This window comes from Mustela lutreola, chromosome 17 (assembly GCF_030435805.1).
Source record: "Mustela lutreola isolate mMusLut2 chromosome 17, mMusLut2.pri, whole genome shotgun sequence".
Lineage (NCBI taxonomy): Eukaryota > Metazoa > Chordata > Mammalia > Carnivora > Mustelidae > Mustela > Mustela lutreola.
Genome location: NC_081306.1, coordinates 16,573,413 through 16,590,726, shown reverse-complemented (window position 1 = coordinate 16,590,726; position 17,314 = coordinate 16,573,413). Strand labels below are relative to the sequence as shown.

General features: G+C 56.3%; 1 protein-coding gene and 1 long non-coding RNA gene across 9 annotated transcripts; both read left to right on the top strand.

The window, feature by feature from the left end:
• Nucleotides 1–15: 15 nt before the first annotated feature.
• Nucleotides 16–5,479, top strand: LOC131819683 (uncharacterized). 4 transcript variants are annotated; one of them, XR_009349287.1, is made up of 4 exons: nucleotides 16–379; nucleotides 565–665; nucleotides 793–2,875; nucleotides 5,268–5,479. It is a non-coding gene; the product is annotated as an uncharacterized LOC131819683 (long non-coding RNA). The 4 variants fall into 4 exon arrangements; XR_009349284.1 differs by having other exon boundaries at nucleotides 5,264–5,479; XR_009349286.1 differs by lacking the exon at nucleotides 5,268–5,479 and adding an exon at nucleotides 5,136–5,262.
• A 2,860-nt stretch (nucleotides 5,480–8,339) lies between these two features.
• Nucleotides 8,340–15,267, top strand: LITAFD (LITAF domain containing). Of its 5 annotated transcripts, none has more exons than XM_059153902.1 (6): nucleotides 8,349–8,453; nucleotides 11,005–11,373; nucleotides 11,834–12,002; nucleotides 13,614–13,748; nucleotides 14,778–14,922; nucleotides 15,125–15,267. In XM_059153902.1, the coding sequence occupies exons 3-6, from the start codon at nucleotides 11,891–11,893 to the stop codon at nucleotides 15,231–15,233; spliced, it is 501 nt and encodes a 166-aa protein (XP_059009885.1). In that variant the 5' UTR covers nucleotides 8,349–8,453; nucleotides 11,005–11,373; nucleotides 11,834–11,890; the 3' UTR covers nucleotides 15,234–15,267. The 5 variants fall into 5 exon arrangements, with proteins under 5 accessions (XP_059009883.1, XP_059009882.1, XP_059009885.1 ...); XM_059153901.1 differs by having other exon boundaries at nucleotides 8,354–8,453; nucleotides 10,943–11,373; XM_059153900.1 differs by lacking the exon at nucleotides 11,005–11,373 and having other exon boundaries at nucleotides 8,340–8,453; nucleotides 14,781–14,922.
• Nucleotides 15,268–17,314: the final 2,047 nt, after the last annotated feature.

Genomic DNA, 17,314 nt, shown 5'->3' with positions numbered 1-17,314 from the left:
GGCCCCGCCCCCACGAGCCCCCAGCCAATGGGGCGGCGGGCCGGAGCGCCGGACGGCGGGGAAGCGCGGCGCACGCGGCTGCGCCGGCGGGAGTTTTGGGTCTGCGCGCGGGACCCGGGAGGGCGCGGGACGCCGGGCTGGCGGGGGAGCGCGGCCCCCTGGCCTCGCGGGGCAGCCGGGGGGATGCCCCGCCCGCGCAGCACGGCAGGTCGGAGAAGTCCCCTGAAGAGTGGAGGGCCTGTGCGGGTCTCGTCCTTAACCACCCGTTGCGCGTCCGGCCCGAAGCTGACCTTCGCTCCCGAATCCGGAAGGCTCCGGGCGCCTCCACCTTGACGGAGAGAAAGAGCTCGGGGAACGGCGAGAAGGAACGAAGAGAGAGGTGGGAGACAAGCCAAGAACTGAAGGCAATTAAAGAGGGAGAGGGGAAGAAAGCAAAAAAAGAAAATGGAAAGAGGGAAAGTTGTTGGTTTGTTCTTTTTCTTTTTTTTGGTTAATTTGCACCCTCTTGTAGAGGCCTGGAGTCCCGCGTCTGTGCAGGTGAATGACAAGACTCTCGTGTTGCAGGAGAGGACGCTGAGGCCCAGAGAAGCGATACCTCCCTGCCCCCACCTGGTCGCAGCAAGAGGAGCCCCAAAAAGCAAGCCCAGTGCTGGACCGAGGCTCAGGTTGGTGGAAGGGGGGAGGAATTTGGAGCTATCCTGGGACTCTGGGCCCTGCGGGAGCCCCCAGCTCTGCCTGCGTCTCAGTCTCTCCCTGTCTCCCTGTCCTTTCCCCCTCTGATTGCCTACAAAGAGACCACCGAGGACACAGCAAGAAGACAGCTGTCCACAAGCCAGGAGGACGGTCTTCCACCGGCAAGCAAATTGCTGGCACCCTGATCTTGGACTTCCCAGGCTCCGGACCTGTGAGATGTCCGTGTTTGTTGCTTGGGCCACCCGGTCTGCGGTGTTTTGTTAACAGCAGTGGGAACAGCCTTCCTGTTCCTGCTCAACTAACCACAGTCGCTGAGAATTTCACGCCCAAGTTTGGTGCATTTCTGGGCTACAGTCATTCACGGGGTGTGCCGCCCATGCCAGGCTCTGTTTGGGGTGCTGAGCTTCCAGAAGTTAAAAAGTGCCCACCCAGTACCCGCCCAGGAGGAGTCACCTCCTGTTGAGACAGCAGGCCGGTGGATAAGGAGAGTGCCAGCTGGTGCCCTGGATAAGACTCCTTGGTTCCGTGAGGGCCCTGCCCTGGGCGCTGTCAGACAAGACACGTCCCAGGAAGAGTCCTCTCTTGTCATGGCTTGAGCCTCCCGTGACCTGAGACATCAGCCCACCATTGTGGCTCCATCCCATGGCACTAGCCTAATGGCTCGACTTGAGCCAGCCACAGATGAGATCTGGCCTAACTTTTCTGCCCAGTAAGGACCAATTATCTATTCAGCCACCTGAGAAATATTTACTGCACCTGGGCTCTATTCCAAGCCTGGGACTAAACAAAACTCCTGTGGGTTCTGTCCCCGCCCCAGACCTTACAGAGGGGAGGCAGATGTTAAATCAGTAATGCCAGTGGTATAAGATCCTGCTGTGCCCACAGCAGGGAGAGTTACCCAGGACGGGAAAGCCAGGAAAGGCTTCTCTGGAAAGTGCTAGTTGACCTGAGATCTTCTGAAAGATCAGTAATTAAGCAGATAAAGGAAAGGGCTCTCCTGAGAGAGGTTAGAGTAAATGGAAAGGTCCTGAGGCAGGAGAGTGCTGGGGCTAGGACTGGAGGAGAGGGAGTGTGAGGTACTGAGGTACAGTGGCCAGAGCCAGAGTGGGCCTTAAAGGTGCTGACAGCCAAGGAAGGGAAGTTCTAAGAGCAGGGATGAAGTGGAGAGTCCCCTACCTACCTGCCCCTTACCCTCCGACCCCTGGTCCCTTTCCGCCGTGACTGGGGCCTCTTCCATCTCACCAGGAAGAGCAGCCTCTTCTCATGACTTGTGCCCCCCCAACCAGTATCCGTGCCCATCCTTGTTTTCTGAGTAGCAGCCAGAGTGAGCTTTCAAAAGCATAAATCCAACCATTGCTAAAGAAAAAAATGCTTACGACACTCGTTAAGACAATAAGACTTTATTCAGGACTGTCTTGAAGGTGCAGGGGCCACTGCTATGGGGCTGTGCTCTGTGGGAGGGAGAGGGAGCTCAGCTCCAAATATGGCAAGGAAAAGTGGAGATTTACGGCCAAAGAGCACGGTCAGCGAGTGGGAAATTGCTAGAAGGAAGTATCAGAGGGAAGGGGGGATTCTGGCTGAGCTGACCTAGCAGGATTCTTGTGGAAGACAGGCCAAGGCAATCAAGCATCCCCTGGGAGGTGGCAGGGAATGAAGAATTTGGACAGATCCCGAGGGTAGGGAATTCTGGCTAAACCAGCTTGACAGGATTCTTGCCAAAACTGGACTCTACAAGGACAGGGTCAGAAGCTCAAGTTCAGGCCTAGTAGAGCCGAGGGCTCAGGGCGACTGAAGTAAAGTCTGGCCAGGGAGACTTTACTTTTTTTTTTGTCACCATGTCCCTCCCCTTCTCAAAATCCCCCATGACTCCCTATTCCTCTTTAAATGAAAGCCAGACTCACCTGCTGCAGCATTTCAGACGGACTTGACATAAGAAAATTCCAGTAAGGAGCCCAGGCAAGCTGGAGGGGTAGATCCATGAGGTGGAAGAAGACAGGGGGCTGTCCCTGGGGTTGATACTGCAGGTCTGGTGTCCTCAAGGGCTGGGTGTCTCTTCAGCAGGTCCCTTCTCTGGGCACCTCCATTTCTCATCTGTAAAATGGGGACCACTGCACCTCTCGATGAAAGTCGTGTTGCAGAAGGGAGAGAACCCATGGATGCTTAGGACACAGCTGGATACACTGTGAGCAGTATTTGTTTTTTATTTGCTTTTTTAAACACTTCTTGCTTGAATCGAAGTGTCACCCTAGTAATGACAGTCGCCACCCGGTTCTGCTCCCTACAATGTGTCAGCCACACCACGCGCCGTAATGTGTGTCACTTGAACTCCTTAAAGCCTCACCGCAACCCAGAGGAATTGTCACCCCATTCTGCGAATGGGGAAATGAGGCTCAGGTCAGCAGTGCTTCTTACCCAAGGCCAAACAGCACTAACTGGGACAGGCTGAGATCCGAATGTCGCCATGTGACACCCCAAGGTTCTCATTCCGCAGGCTGTTTAAGACGAAATTCCCTCCCCCCACCCAGGATATGTCACCCCGCCCGATGTCTCAAGAGGGGTCTCCCTGGGCTGGAGCAGGGATGGGAGCTTGGGCTCTGGGAACACTTGCTTCTCCCTGCCTAGTGCTCCTTGTCTCTTTTGGGCCACTACTTTCTGAACAGTCACTTCCCTGTTCCTGGTCTGCCTCCAGCCCCTGCCCCTCTGTGCAGCAGCCCCAAGCCATCTTATCAGGTCTCAGCATTCCCTGCCCAACCTCATGTCTCTCTGCTCACACCACTGCAACCCCACTGGGACCTCAGGGCCTTTGCACATACTCTTCCCCAATATCTTCCAAGGCTGCCTCTTTCTGGGCATTACACCTGAAAAGAGGGGACTCTCTGCCACACCTGGAATCAAATGTGGTGCCCCCTAAAGTGTGAGCTCCCCAGGACAGGTGCCTTATCTGCCTCCCCTAGTTTTGTTTGCCTGACACATAGTAGGTACCCAGTAAGTACCCACTGAAGAAATAGGGTCCACAGCAGGGTCACTGGATGCAGTGAAGTCTGTCAGGATGAGGGGCCTGACAGATGATTCGATTTTCCTTTCCATAAAATGGCAGCAGGAGAGTGTACAGTTGAGAAAGAGTTGGGGGGGGGGCAGTGGAGGGGTCCTGCCCTCAGCCTTGTTGCACCTGGGCTGACCCCCTCCAGGCAGCCCTCGAGGCTGGAAACTGCTCAGGACGAGGTCCAAGTCAGCTGACCATGCCTGCTGGCTGAAGGAGGAAAAACAGGAGCCCACCTATGTTAACACAGCCCACCCCAGATGCAGGAACACACACACACACACACACACACAAATACCTCCACGTGCAAACCTCTGCACACAAACTCCATGCAGAGGAGCCCCACTCCCCCAGGACCCATGTCTCAAGCAATAGCATCTCCCACATTCATATGCAGATGGAGGCACGCATAACCACGCCCCCACTGTACAGCTCCTGGGGCCATTCCCCAGACCCCAAGAGCCTTCTCTGTCTAGAAGATCCCCCTCTCCTCCTCCAGGCAGGCCTGGGGGCTCTGTCCCAGAGTTCTTAGGGCAGGGGATGGACGACAGCCACCCAGGAAAGCAGTAAGCCTGTCACCCTCACATCGAGGTACCTGTTGTTCAATGAGAGGACCCCCACGAGGACCCAGCGCAGGAGAAACCCTGCTTTCCTTCCCTGGGCCCAGTAGGCAGGGGGCTTAGTGCAAGGCGACTACAGCAGTGCACACCTCCTCACGTTCCTCCAGCCCCCAGCGTGCCCCAAGCTGGGTGGAAGAGAAAGCAGACTGGGTGGTTGGCAGAGCTGGAAATTCAGCTCCGAGAGGTTAGGGGATGGCCCAGTTTGACCCAGCAAGTTCCCGCCCAGGGCTCCCGGCACCCCCGCAGACAGAGCAGACGGAAGGGAGGGCTCCAGGGAAAGCCCCACCCCACACCTGCCCAAGAATGATAGTTACAGCTCATTCCTCTGGATTCCTTTCTCCTCCTGTCACCTCCTTGCACAAGCCGGGCTCTTCTGGGAGCAGAGGATGAGCAGGAAGCAGGGCGGGGGAGTTGCACTGCCTTTTTTTTATTTAAGCAGGCCCCCAGCTGCAGAACCTTATTGCAGAACCTTATTGCTCAAGAAGGTAGCATAGCCCAGAGAGGGTGAGTGAGGTGCCCAGCGTCACACAGCAGGAGAGGACCAAGGGGCCTCCCAGGACCCTCAGCTGCCAGCACTCTAGGCTCCTTGCCATTCCTGGGATGGCCTGCCTCCTGCCCTGGCTTCTGTGGCTCTGCTTGTTATCGTCTTGCTTATTAACGTGACTAATTGCTAATGCGTTGCAAGCTTTCTACGTGCCAGGCACAGAGCTAGATTCTTCATGTAGATATCTTTCATCCATTATTCATGCGGCAAAGCTTGACTGAGCATCTGCTGTGTCCAGGGCACTGTGGTAGGTACTGACGAGACAGATGTGAACAAAATCAAGAAGGTCCCTGCTCTCACAGAGCTGACGTTGTAGGAGCACAGATACCGATCAAGTAACCAAATCCGTGAACCTGTTTGTTGCAGACAGAGCTCACCAGAAGAGCGTTTGGAGCAGGAACAGCAAGTGCAAGTGCCCAGGGGCAGAATGGAATAGAACAGAACAGAAGCATGCAGAAGGGATCAGACAACAAGGTAAAACTGTCTCATGAAATCTTCCTAACCCTCTTGGCAGCAAGGATTATTATCAGACCCATTGTGCGGAGAGGTGAAGATGCCTTTCCCGGGGTCACACACAGCCGTGAGTGACAGAGCCCACACTTTACATGCTTTCTCTGTGCTAGGCTTTATTTTGGGGGTGCAGAGGTAAAAAAGGAACCAGCAAAAACCAGTCCTCCAGGAGCCCTGAGTCTGGTAGAGAGTTGATGCTTACAGAGAGGCCCCAGGGAGCCCAGCCAGGCATCCTGGCTCCCTTGTGACAAGGCCCTGTGTCTGGGTGCCAGGAGCTGGGGTCTAAACCAGCTCCACCACAGCCTGGCTGTGTGGCCTTCCGCTGGCCTCATGCCCTCTCTCCTTCCAGCCTGGCCTAAGGTATTCAGGATAAGACAGGAGTCCTCAGCCCCAGGGCAGCCTTGGACGGCACTGGACAAGCCCTGAAGGGAGGGTGACAGGAGTGGGGTGACATGCGTCCCCACAGAGCCCAGAGTGACGAGGCCAGGCTGACTTGTGCAGCCTGATGCTGCCCCCTGGTGGCAGTCGCCAAGCCGCGGGGAGGATGCAGAGAGCCCAGCCCGTCGGCTCCCTCATTCACTCGCTCTCAGAGGGCCCCCGGTGCAGAGGCACAGCCTGGATCTCAGCCCTGTGTGAGGGGTTCCGCCGTCCGCATAATCCCTCAGGAAGGAGACTGTCCCCAGCCCTGTCCCCCATCTTGCATGGCCTCAACCCTATACAAAGACCCTGTTTCCTGGGGTAGGATAGCCAACGGATTTTAAGCCAAATGAGGTGGGCTGGATGAGAGCAGCAGCGGCTCGTTTGTTCCTTCCTTCACTCAGTCATGCGTACAGTCAAACTGCATTAATGGAGCACCTTCTGCATGCTGGGTGCTGGGGGATGCAGCAACACACCAGTACGTAAAGGGGTGTGCACAGGCTCCAGAGGACATGCCCCCCACCCTGCCACGGACCAGAAGAGGTGACGATGACCTGTCATCATGGGAGCGAAGGGGACTGGGCCCGTGGGCAAGAATGCCGGACCGGAGGTTGCAAGACTCGGGGATGTGGGTGTCACAGTTACTAGTAAGAGAGCAAGAGAGGGTGATCAGAGGGACAGCTGAGGAGATGGGGCGGGAGTCAGGTCCCCACCAGAGAGGTGGTGCTCGTGATGACCTTTGTGGGAGTTACGGAAGTGCTTCCTCAGGATGCTTTTTTCCGGTCAGCTGAGACAGGGTTGTAGTAGCACAAATCTCTTGTGCTCATGATGTCTGGGGCACCTGTTAGGCCATACACCCCCGCCTGTGTACACGGACTCCCCCCGCCCCTTTGAAGATGGCACCTTTGCGCTTACCACACGTCACAGCTGGCACCCTGCGAGCAGCTGATACTTCGGAAGAAGCTGATCTCGTTGAAGAGGAAGATGTGCAGCCTTGAGAGTGCAGTACGGTCTCTCCCTCCCTGTTCCCTGCTGGAGCAACCCAACCTCTGGAATAACCAAGGCCAGCAGATGGCGCTGTGGGAGCCGTCCTCTGGAATAGCTGGGCATCTGATGGTGCTGTGGGAGCCAACCTCTAGAATAACCGTGGCCCCAGGTGGCGCTGTGGGACCTAGCCGCTGAAATAACCGTGGCCAGCGGGTGGCGCTGTAGAACCCAGCCTCTGGAATAACTGTGGCCAGCAGGTGGCGCTGTGGCCTCCCGGGAACAGTTGCATTGCTGCCTGCACGTGTGATACACATGCAAAGCAGAGGCTCACTGAGCACTTAACTACTCTCTGTTCCTCCATACGGTAGATTGTAGCAATGGTCCCCATTCTCCCTCCCAATGCCAGTTGTCGTGTAGCTGCATTGCCGTCACAAAAGGGAGACCTGCACCATTCTTTCTAGGAATGAAAGCTCCCCACAGCCACTAGGTTTGAATGCCCATAGTTCATGCAAACAGCAGAAACCCAGTGGTCAACTTCTGCCCCAGTTCCAGAGTCCTGCACACGGAGATCGGGCTGACCGAACCTGGGTCAAGCTTCCACCAAATTCCATCAGCCTTGGCCATAGAGGAGCAGATCGCTGCTGCCCCTTTGTGGGGTGGACAGAGATCTCGGAGAGTGATCCTGTGATCAAGTGTAATTTTGCCCATAAATACTAAGCGCTGTGCTGCCTCATTTAAGTCCATCTGCTCTGTATAGTCTTGCCATCAAATCAGCATACAAGTTGTATTTGTTTTTGTTTTCCTCTTTTAGAGAGTTTTTTCCCTTTAATTACTTTTTACCCTCTCCCAATTTTACTGTAAAAAAAAAAAAAAGTGCAAGCATGCAGAAAAGTGGAAATGATGGTGAACACCCCTGGACCCACCACCTTGATTCTGCAGCTGTCACCGTTTTGCAGGGTTCACGTTTTCACCGAAGTATCCAAGAATCCATCAATCCCTCTTACCTTCCCGTGACTTTTAAAAGTGAGCTGCAGGGGCGCCTGGGTGGCTCAGTGGGTTAAGCCGCTGCCTTCGGCTCAGGTCATGATCTCAGGGTCCTGGGATCGAGTCCCGCATCGGGCTCTCTGCTCAGCAGGGAGCCTGCTTCCCTCTCTCTCTCTCTGCCTGCCTCTCCATCTACTTGTGATTTCTCTCTGTCAAATAAATAAATAAAATCTTTAAAAAAAAAAAAAAAAAAAAAAAAAAGTGAGCTGCAGATGGCCGTACACTTGGCCCCTCAACATGTCAGCTCCCACAGGTCATTAACTAGAATTCAGTGTCTGTCTGTAGCTTTTGAAAACGTTTGTCAGGAAGGATACAGATCTCAGCGTACCACTCTGCGAGCTTTGACGAGTGCGTGCCCCTGTGTAGTGCCAACCCCTGCCAAGACATGGGACGTCTCTACCAGCCCAGAGTTCCCTCAAACCCTTTCTGTTACTGAGTCCACACCCTGGTTGGCAAGCACTGTTCTGATTGCTTCGGTGACGCGTGTCTTACCAGGATGTTGAAATGGCGCCAGACAGTACATACGCCTGCGGAAGGCTGCTTTCACAGACGTGTTTGCAGTTCGTTTATGTGGTGGCGTGAAGGATGCCTCCCCCTGGTGAGTAGTCGTCCAACCTGTGAATATGCCACAGTTTATCCCCTCTCTTGTTTGTGAGCACCGGAGTGGTTTCCAGGGGGCTTTTAGAGAGGGGGAGGTGGAAGAGACAACGGGAGAAGGAGAGAGAGAATCTTAAGGCCCGACACGGGGCTTGATCTCATGACCGTAGGATCATGACTTGAGCTGAGTTGGACACTGAACTGACCGAGCCACCCAGGTGCCCAGTTTGAGGCTTTTTTAAATAAAACCGCTAGGACTCTCTTCTTAGGGACAAGCAATCTCCCTTCTCCCGAGGAAATGCCTAGGCATGATATATCCGGGTCATAGGATAGGTTTAGGGTTAGGTTTGCAAGAAACGTGCAGACTATGTGTACTCCCCCTGGTGACAAATGATAAGAATTTGGGGTGCCTTTTTACCTTTTTACTAATCCAGGGGTGTAAGCTCCAGGAGTTTGGATAAATGAGTAGTTATGTAGTCACGACAGTCATCTTTCCATCATTTTATCGAGTTCTCTTGTGCCCTTTGCAGCCAACCTTCCACTCTCCAGCCCAGAAGCAACCTCTCTTTTGAGTTCCCTCCCTGGAGCATAGCTTGGTCTGTGTTAGAACCCCAGACAAATAGAATCACCAGTTAATGTACTATTTGAGGTCAGGTTTTATTGTTGTTGTTGTTTTGGTTTCTTTTTGTTTTGTTTTGTTTTGCTAAAAATCTTTTTTTTTTTTTTAAAGATTTTATTTACTCTTTTGAGAAAGAGAGAACATGAGAGGGGAGAAGGTCAGAGGGAGAAGCAGACTCCCCACAGAGCTGGGAGCTTCTATCAATCCCAGGACTTGATCCTAGAACTCCGGGATCACGACCTGAGCTGAAAGCAGTGGCCTAACCCACTGAGCCACCCAGGCACCCCGCTCAAAATCATTTTTGACACATATGCATCTTGCCAAGTAGATTGTAATTCCTTTTTTTTTCTTTTAAATATTTTATTTATATATTTGACAGACAGAGATCACAGGTATGCAGAGAGGGAGAGAGTCGGGGGTGGGGGAAGCAGGCTCCCTGCTGAGCAGAGAGCCCAATGCGGGGCTCGATCCCAGGACCCTGAGATCATGATCCAAGCCAAAGGCAGAGGCTTTAACCCACTGAGCCACCCAGGCACCCCTGTAATTCCTTCTTCTGTTGAGCAGCATTCCCTGGTATCGTAGCCACTCATCTGCTCCCACATATCTGGGCTTCTGAATTCTGGCGATGAGGAAGACAGACAGCTACTGTGAATCTTCTCGTGTGGGTCTTTCTCTGGACATGTGTCTTTCTCTCTCCCGGGCAGAAATCTTGGGAGCGGAATTGCTGGTCACAGGTGGGCCTGTGTTTACCTTTGTAAGAAATTGCAGCCTTCCAAAGTGAGGCGTCATTTCACACTCGCGCCAGCAGCATATGAAGTTACCCATTGTCGACAATTAGGATTGTCCGTTTTTAAAAACTTAACCGGGGGTCCCTACAGTTTTCACATTTTCCGGGTGGCTAGTGATGCCAGATGCCTTCTCCTGTGTCTGCTATGCCACGCCTGTATTCTCTTTTATGAAGTGTCTGCTTCGGTCTTTTAAAAATTTTTCTTTTTTACATTTTATTTATTTATTTGAGAGGGAGAGAGCAGGAGCAGGGAGAGGGTCAGAGGGAGAAGCAGATTCCCCGCCAACCAGGGAGCCCAGCACTGGGCTCAGTCCCAGGACTCTGGGGTCACAGCCTGAGCTGAAGGCAGATGCTTAACCGGTTGACTGAGCCACCCGGGCACCCGTTTGGGTCTTCTGTCCACTTTTACACTGAATTTTTTAAATTGCTCAGTTGGAGCTCTTTTATATACTGGATACCTGTACTGCTACTGCTTCCTGCCTGCGGCTATGCTTTTTTCCTTCCCCCACGGTGTCTTTTGAAGAGCAGGTGCTTTGATGAAGTCGTCTTTCAAGTTTTTCTTTTTATGGCTTGTGCTTTGTGTCCCGTGGAAGAAATCGTGATATACAGCCGCGTCTGTTTGTTTTCGTTGCCATGCGTTGTTCGCTGTTGCTTTTTTCTTTTGTCCGTGCCTCCTTGTAAATTAGTAAAAGGAAAGATGGGGTTCCAAAGTCAAACCTGCAAAGCAAGGCGTGGAGAGAACCTGCTTCCCCACCCCCCGGCTCCCTTTAGTTTTTAAAACTCCCTTTAGTTTTTAAAACTCATTCTTTTGTTTTGTCTTGGGCATTTTGTCTGTGCTTACTTAACCAGTAGATATTTATGGAGTTCCTGTGTAACAGGTGGTGAGGATCATCCTGGAAATCTGTATATCCCTCCCCGTTTCTTTACGTGCACACGCACAGTATATGTCATTATTCCTACGTAGTTAGAGTTGTGTATAATGTCTTGGTTTTTTAGCGATGTGTCCTGGAGAGACTACCCCCCAGTCATTTATGAAGTGTATTCTCTTTTCTCTCTCCTCCCCTCCTTCCTGTATTTTGGGTAGTTTCAGAGTAGCTGTGCATGGACATTTGGGTTATTTGGAGTCTTTTCTGCTGTCCCCACTAGCCCTGTGCCAATGTCACTTGATACTTTCGCTGGTCTTCGGGATGGACTTCTAGGAAGAGTGTTCCCGGGTCCTATGGGAAGACCTGTCTCCCCCCGAGACCACCGAGACGTTTGGTCCCCGTCATTTTGTGACGGAGTTTAGTGCCCGAGCACACAGCCCTCCCTTTGTTGGCACAAATCCTGGCCTTGTTCTCGCTGGCCGTGACCCCTCGTTAAAGCCCCGAACCAGCTCTGGACACACAGGCTGCCTCCTGCCGTCGGGAGTGTGTCTTCTGGGCTCCTCCGGCCAATGATCATTTTGCAGCAAGAACACCAGCCTGGCTTCATTCTCCGTGCCCGGCGCGTTTCCTCTCATCTCCTCACCGTCCTGTACGGCAGCATCCGTTATCCCCATTTTACAGCTGAGGCAGCCAGGGGATGGGGGTTGGGGAAGAGTTCGCATCTGGCCCAAACTCACACAGCCCCGCAGGCGAGGGAGGTGGTGGGGCTTGTGTGGAGACACCACATCTGTGTGTGCTGTGTGCACACGTGTATGTAGTTGTGTCCATAGGCCTCCATACGTTTCTCGGTCACAGGGCGTGAACGTCCATGCTGCTGGCTCTTGGCACCCAGCAGGATGAGGATGACCTCCTCAAAGCAGAATCACTAGTGCTCGTTGGGCCTGGGGAGAAGGGCTGCCTCGAAAGGCTGCTCCCACCCCCCCACCCCCCCACCCCCCACCCCCCACCCCCCGCTGGGAGCCGCCCCGCCCTCCCGCAGAGAGGAGCCAGAGCCCAGCCCTCGGCCACTGTGAGGGCGCACATCACAATGGCTGTTCCGCCCGAGCCAGGCCTGGCAGGAGGTGCCAGGGGGGCCCACACTCTTGGTCCGAGGACAACCAGGCATCATGGGGACTGGAGACAAGCGCTCGGCCGCTCAGAACCTGGAACCCGATGCTGCCCAGATACCGTTGCTGGAACCCAGGACGCCTGGACCACCAAGATGGAACACTCCCCAAGGTGAGAGTCTCCCCCACCCCGGCTCCGGGTGGCAGGCTGGCTTTGGGGCCCACAGGAAGCAGGAGAGGAAGCTCTGGGTCCCCTCGCTCAGCTGGGGGCTGAATCCTGGCCGCTTGCTGTCCCTCACCAACCTGGGGACCGTGTGACCCAACGTGGGACAAAGTAGGGTCTCCATCATCCCATGTCCTCTCTTAAAAGTGTTAAAAAGTCATCAAGGAAGAAGAAAAATAGCTCCCACATATCAGGTACGAGCTGCCCCTGCTGTCCCCCGCCCACCCCCTTTGCCAGACAGCCCGGATTGGCAGGGGTGGCCGGTTCAGGGGTCCTGCCCTGCTGATGAGATCTTGGCCAAGTCACTCAATCTCTTTGGATCCATTTTCTATCTGGAAAATGTGGCCAGGATTGGTTGGTGTAGGGCTGGCGGCTGCTCCCTCCCGGGGAGGCCAGGTGACTGGCTACTTCCTCCCTGGCCTTTGCTTTCCTCATCTATAAAATGGGTACAAAACCCAGCAGGTGGGGCTGCTGGGGTACCTGTCCCCAGGAGTCTAGTCTGTGTGGCAGAAGTGAGGAGGGGCTTCCTGTGCTCCGGCTGCGGCCACTGTGGGGGGATCCCGGCTGCCCCCTTCAAGCCACGAGGCCCCTCACCTGGGAGAAGCAGGTCTCCGTGTGACGGATCCATGTGCTTCCCCGTAGACACACGTGGACCCCCCCCCAACCCGTCGACCACACGGTCATGATGATGGGGTTCCCGTCTTCCCCCTCCCCGACCACACTCTGGGTTTCGGGATCCCAGAATTCCGTGTCCAGACAGCCTGGCCCCTGCCTCGGGGACCAGCCACCAGCTGGGAGCTGGGGGCCAGGTTCGCAGCCACATGGGGTGCAAGGCCCCTTGTGGGGCGGGAGAGAACGAGGCTGGGGGCAGTGTGGGCAGGCATAGGGTCCTAGACGCAGGAGGTGAAACACTGCCCCCCCTTGGAGCTGTTCTGACCAGAGGCATGAGCCCTGGAGATGGGTGTGCTCAACTTTCATACCTGCGGGGGGACCTCAGGCAAGTTACTTAACCTCTCTGAGCCGGGTCTCCCCACCTGCAAAACTGCAGTGATACCACCCGGCCCCTCACGGGCGTGCCGGCAAGTCAATGGAGTGTGAGGTACGTGAAAAGGGTCAGCTGAGTTGGGCACAGAACAATTGCTCAAGTTTTTTTTTTTTTTTTTAAGGATTCTATTTTATTAATTTATCTGACAGAGCAGCAGGGAGAGGAAGCAGGCTCTCTGCTGAGCAGGGAGCCCGACTTGGGGCTCGGTGGACCCTGCGATCATGACCCGCAGGCAGACTATGGGCCCGGTGCTCTCTGTATCCTCAGCTTCTTGGCTGTGCCTCCAGGAAGCTCTTACATCCTAGGACCTGAGGACACATTTGGAGCCAGGAATGTCTGGGTTCAAACCCCGGCTGCTCCATCTGTGCCATACGGCCGCGGGTCATTCCTCCAGGCCTCAGCTTGCCCTCCTGTAAAGTGGGTGACCTCCTCGGGCTGGCCACGTGGTCCGCTTGGCACCCGGCCTGCAGCAAGCCCTGGGAGCTGAGGGTGTGTTTCCTCCCTCTCTCCCAAAGAGCCGCCGCCCCGGCCACCGCCGCCTCGGCCACCGCCGCCTCGGCCACCCCTTCCTTCCCCTCCTCCCCCTCCGCCTCCAGGAACTCACGTTCTGCCCCCGATGTACATGCAAGGCCCCCAGGGGATTCAGCCAGGTGAGTGCCTTTACCCCGTCACCCCTCACGCTCCTGGGCTCAGACTCAGACCACCCTGACCACTTGCCGAGACTCTGCCCCACCAGCACCTCCTCTCCGATGGGCAATCGGGGGGTGGAGGGGGCTGGTCCACGGTGGGCACTCGGGAAGGGCTCTGGGAGTGAAATCTGGGTGAGAGGGCCCCCCCCCCCGGTTCACGAGTGTGAGCTTCAGAGGTCTCCAAGGGTAGAGCGCTGCAGGGCTGGGCTGTGCGTTCCCCGTGGACGGGATGGAGAAGACCCCTCAGGGCCAGAGACCACTAGGGACGTGCATACTAGCCACACGGTTCTTCTCTAGCTCCCTGCCCCGCCAGGGAGGCTGCAGCCCGCCTGCCAAGGCTCTGGAGCTCCAGGTCCCTGCTCCCACTCCCCTCCGGCCCGAGGCCACAAGCGGTCCAGCCCAGACCCTGAGTCCGTGGCCAGAACACTAAAGCTCACCGGGACTATTCCCTTAACGAACTCAGCCACCACCAGAGCCCTTTCTCCACACACCCAAGACTGTAGAAATGGCCGTGGCGTTTAAATAGCCAGACACATTTTTTTGCTGCACTGTGCAAATGCAAGAGGACACGAGAATGCCAACAGGTTCTCGGTTTTGTCTTTCCGCCGCACTTCACCAAGGGGTTGGAGCTTTCTACCTAGGACAGGGATTCCAGAGCCACTCTAGCTGTCACGGACACCCCAGAAAGGGGACAGTGCAGCGTGCTGTCAGGGTGGGGGGGGGGGGCTTGCTGACTTGTAGGGGCCGGGTTTAAACCCAGAAATGCTCCCAGATTCCCTGGGTGCCCCGACGGAGGCAGGCCCCTGGGTCCAGAAGGCTGGTGACAGTGGGTGGTGGGACATGGGGCTGTGAGACAAAGCTAGAGCCCATACAGGGGGCCTGGGGCGCTCAGGGGAGCACAGAAAACCCGCAGGAGGGCCCAGCCAGCAGTGGACACTAGGGAGGGCGAGGCGGCAGCCAGGATCTGAGCTGCCTTCACCTCGTCCCCAGCAGTGTTCACCAGCTTGCCTAGGATGGGGACTGCCACCCCCATACGGTCCATATGTCAGTACTGCGGGAACTACATCATCACGGTGACCAGCCCGGTCCCAGGGGTCCTCACCTGGATGCTGTGTACCGGCCTCTTCATCTTTGGGTGAGTGCCCCCCGCCTCCGCAGGGCATCGGTTGTGTAGGGTTTGGGGGGTGGCCACGGGGCATGGATAGGCAGGGTCCCCAGCAACCCTGGGGGTGATGGGGCAGGAGCAAGGCCAGAGGGGACCCCCGGGGAGAACCGCAGGGCTGCCCCCTCCCTCAGGGGGCACCCACGCCCACACCCCGCTGCTGCTGATGCTGCAGATGCTTCCTGGGCTGCTGCTTCCTCCCCTTCTGTGTGGACAGCTTGATGGACGTGAAGCACACGTGCCCCGTGTGCCGACAGGAGCTCTTCCGCTACCATCGCCTATGAACCCGCACAAAATAAATGTCCACTGAGTGCCCTTCGTGTGTGTGTGTGTCCTGCTGGGATCCCTCCTGCTCTGGGGGGCTCGCACAGAGAGCTCAGCTGGTGCTCAGGTAGCCACAGGGAGTGAGGTCACCCCCCCCAGGCTCCCCAGTACCGATCTGACCCCTTAGAAACTGCCGTGCACGTGACTCCTCCTTTTCCAGCCCCCTCCTATCAGCTCAAGCTTCGGCATCTTTGAGAACGTCTCTGCACCTCGGCTTGGGGTGTGCATGTATGCCTACGGGATTCCCTCTGGTGACACGGCGTCTGCAGGGGCTAGGGTGGGGCTGGGGACAGCCTAGAGGCAAATCCGGGGCACGACAAACGGAGGGCTTTTGCTTTTAAAGATTTTATTTTTAGTTGATCTCTGTAGCTGATGTGGAGCTCGGGCTCACAACCCTAGAGCCCGGTCGCCGGACTGAGCCAGCCAGGGGCCCCCACGAGGGGATTTTATTTTGCAAAATAAGATGAATGTTACCCACCTTTTCAAGGAAAATAGATTTCCTATAGAAGGAGAAGGGAAGTGAGTGAATTAGAGGGCAGGAGAGAAAATGAACTGAGTGTCCCTCTTAGGAGTTAAATTTAAAAAAAACAAAAACAAAAAAGCTATTTGCTGTGATGCTCCCTCCCCCAGCCTTTAGCTGCGGAGACCCAGGCAGGGGGGCCTCCACTCCAGGAACCAGGAGCTGCAGAGCCCCGGAGCGTGTGACACACAGTGGGCACACAGTCCCTAGGGACCCGTCTCTCATCAGGACAGGGTGGGGGCACTGGGAGAACCCAAGGAGACAACACGGGGGCCACCCACCTGGGCTCCACATCTGAAGGCAACGGCGGGAAGCAGCCAGCAGCACGCGGGAGCCGTCTTCACCGGACTGGGCCTGTTTTGGGTCTTGCGGGAGCTCCACATCCATGTGGAGTCGCCTGGGCCCTGTGGGGAGTCAGAGGCGTGCCTGGCGCTGCGGTGGCGGCCAAGGCCAGATGCACCTGCAGACCTCACCCCAAGGGCAGTGTTCGGGTCCATGCTCAACGAGCAGCTTGCCGGTTTGGACTGGGACTCTCGGGGGGGTCTGTGGCCGGGAGCGGTCCGTCCTGGGACAGGTTCACCGTGCGTGCTTCGCGGCTCACGATGCCTCCTCGGGCACCGGGGTTCGGGGGCCTGCATTAGTGGCCTGGCTCCGCCGTCACCAAACCCTTCTTCTGAGGCTGTGGGCCCGAGGTCCTGCGCGGCTCTGGCCAGCACCCAGCCAGGAGCCCATCAATTGCTTCCTGGGCCTTTCTGACTCCGACTATGGGGTGTAAGAAAATGTCATTTGTAGACTTAATCAGGAGATTCACAACGGAAATCCAGACGTCGACTTCTTTTAAATCCCAGCGTAGGTCCAGCTGCACAGACCCCTCCCCAGCAACAGTGCGGCGAAGTAAACCGCTGTCCGTGGGGCTAAGCCCCGGCACTCCCCACCGTCCCATGATCCCAGGGCCTGCTCCCCGCCTTGACGAGGGCTCCCGCCCCAAGGGGCCTCAGTGGTCGCGTCCCGAAATCTCACTACAGGATCAAGCTGGGGGATGGCGACCTCCTCCTCCCAGGGCACAACTTTTCCTGAGGGCCACTGGGGCAGTGTGGCCACAAGGGCCAGGGGCTGAGAGACCCACCTGGCCTTGGGATGCTGCAAGCCCTCCTCACCGCTACATGGGAATGGCCCTGCTCCTTCCCCTCCAGATGGTGGGCTGGGAGCACCCAGGAAGTGGGAGGCTGAGGGGGTCAGCCCTGCACTTGGCAGGCGAGAGCCCAGCCAGGCAGCACAACCCGGTCACTGGGCTGCACGGCGGCAGCATGGCGTGCTTCACAGTGACGACTGCCGGAGGACAGCTGACCGTTCTCTTACCCACTCTCTCCCCGGAGCGTGGCCAACACCCGAAGATGGGACAGGGCCCCACCCCCATATGCAGGGGCAGGCTGGAGGGTGTGTGCTGGCTGGGGGCAGGCAGGCTAAGGAGCTAGGGAGCCTCCGTCAGCAGGGGGCCCACCACTTCCAGGAGCGCTCGTG

Coding starts and splice junctions, on each gene's coding strand:
- LITAFD (XM_059153899.1), top strand. CDS start 8,352: ATGTTGAAATGGCGCCAGACAGTACATACGCCTGCGGAAGGCTGCTTT. Junction 8,454..11,833: donor GTGAAGGATGCCTCCCCCTG/GTGAGTAGTCGT, acceptor CGCCCGAGCCAG/GCCTGGCAGGAGGTGCCAGG. Junction 12,003..13,613: donor AAGATGGAACACTCCCCAAG/GTGAGAGTCTCC, acceptor TCTCTCCCAAAG/AGCCGCCGCCCCGGCCACCG.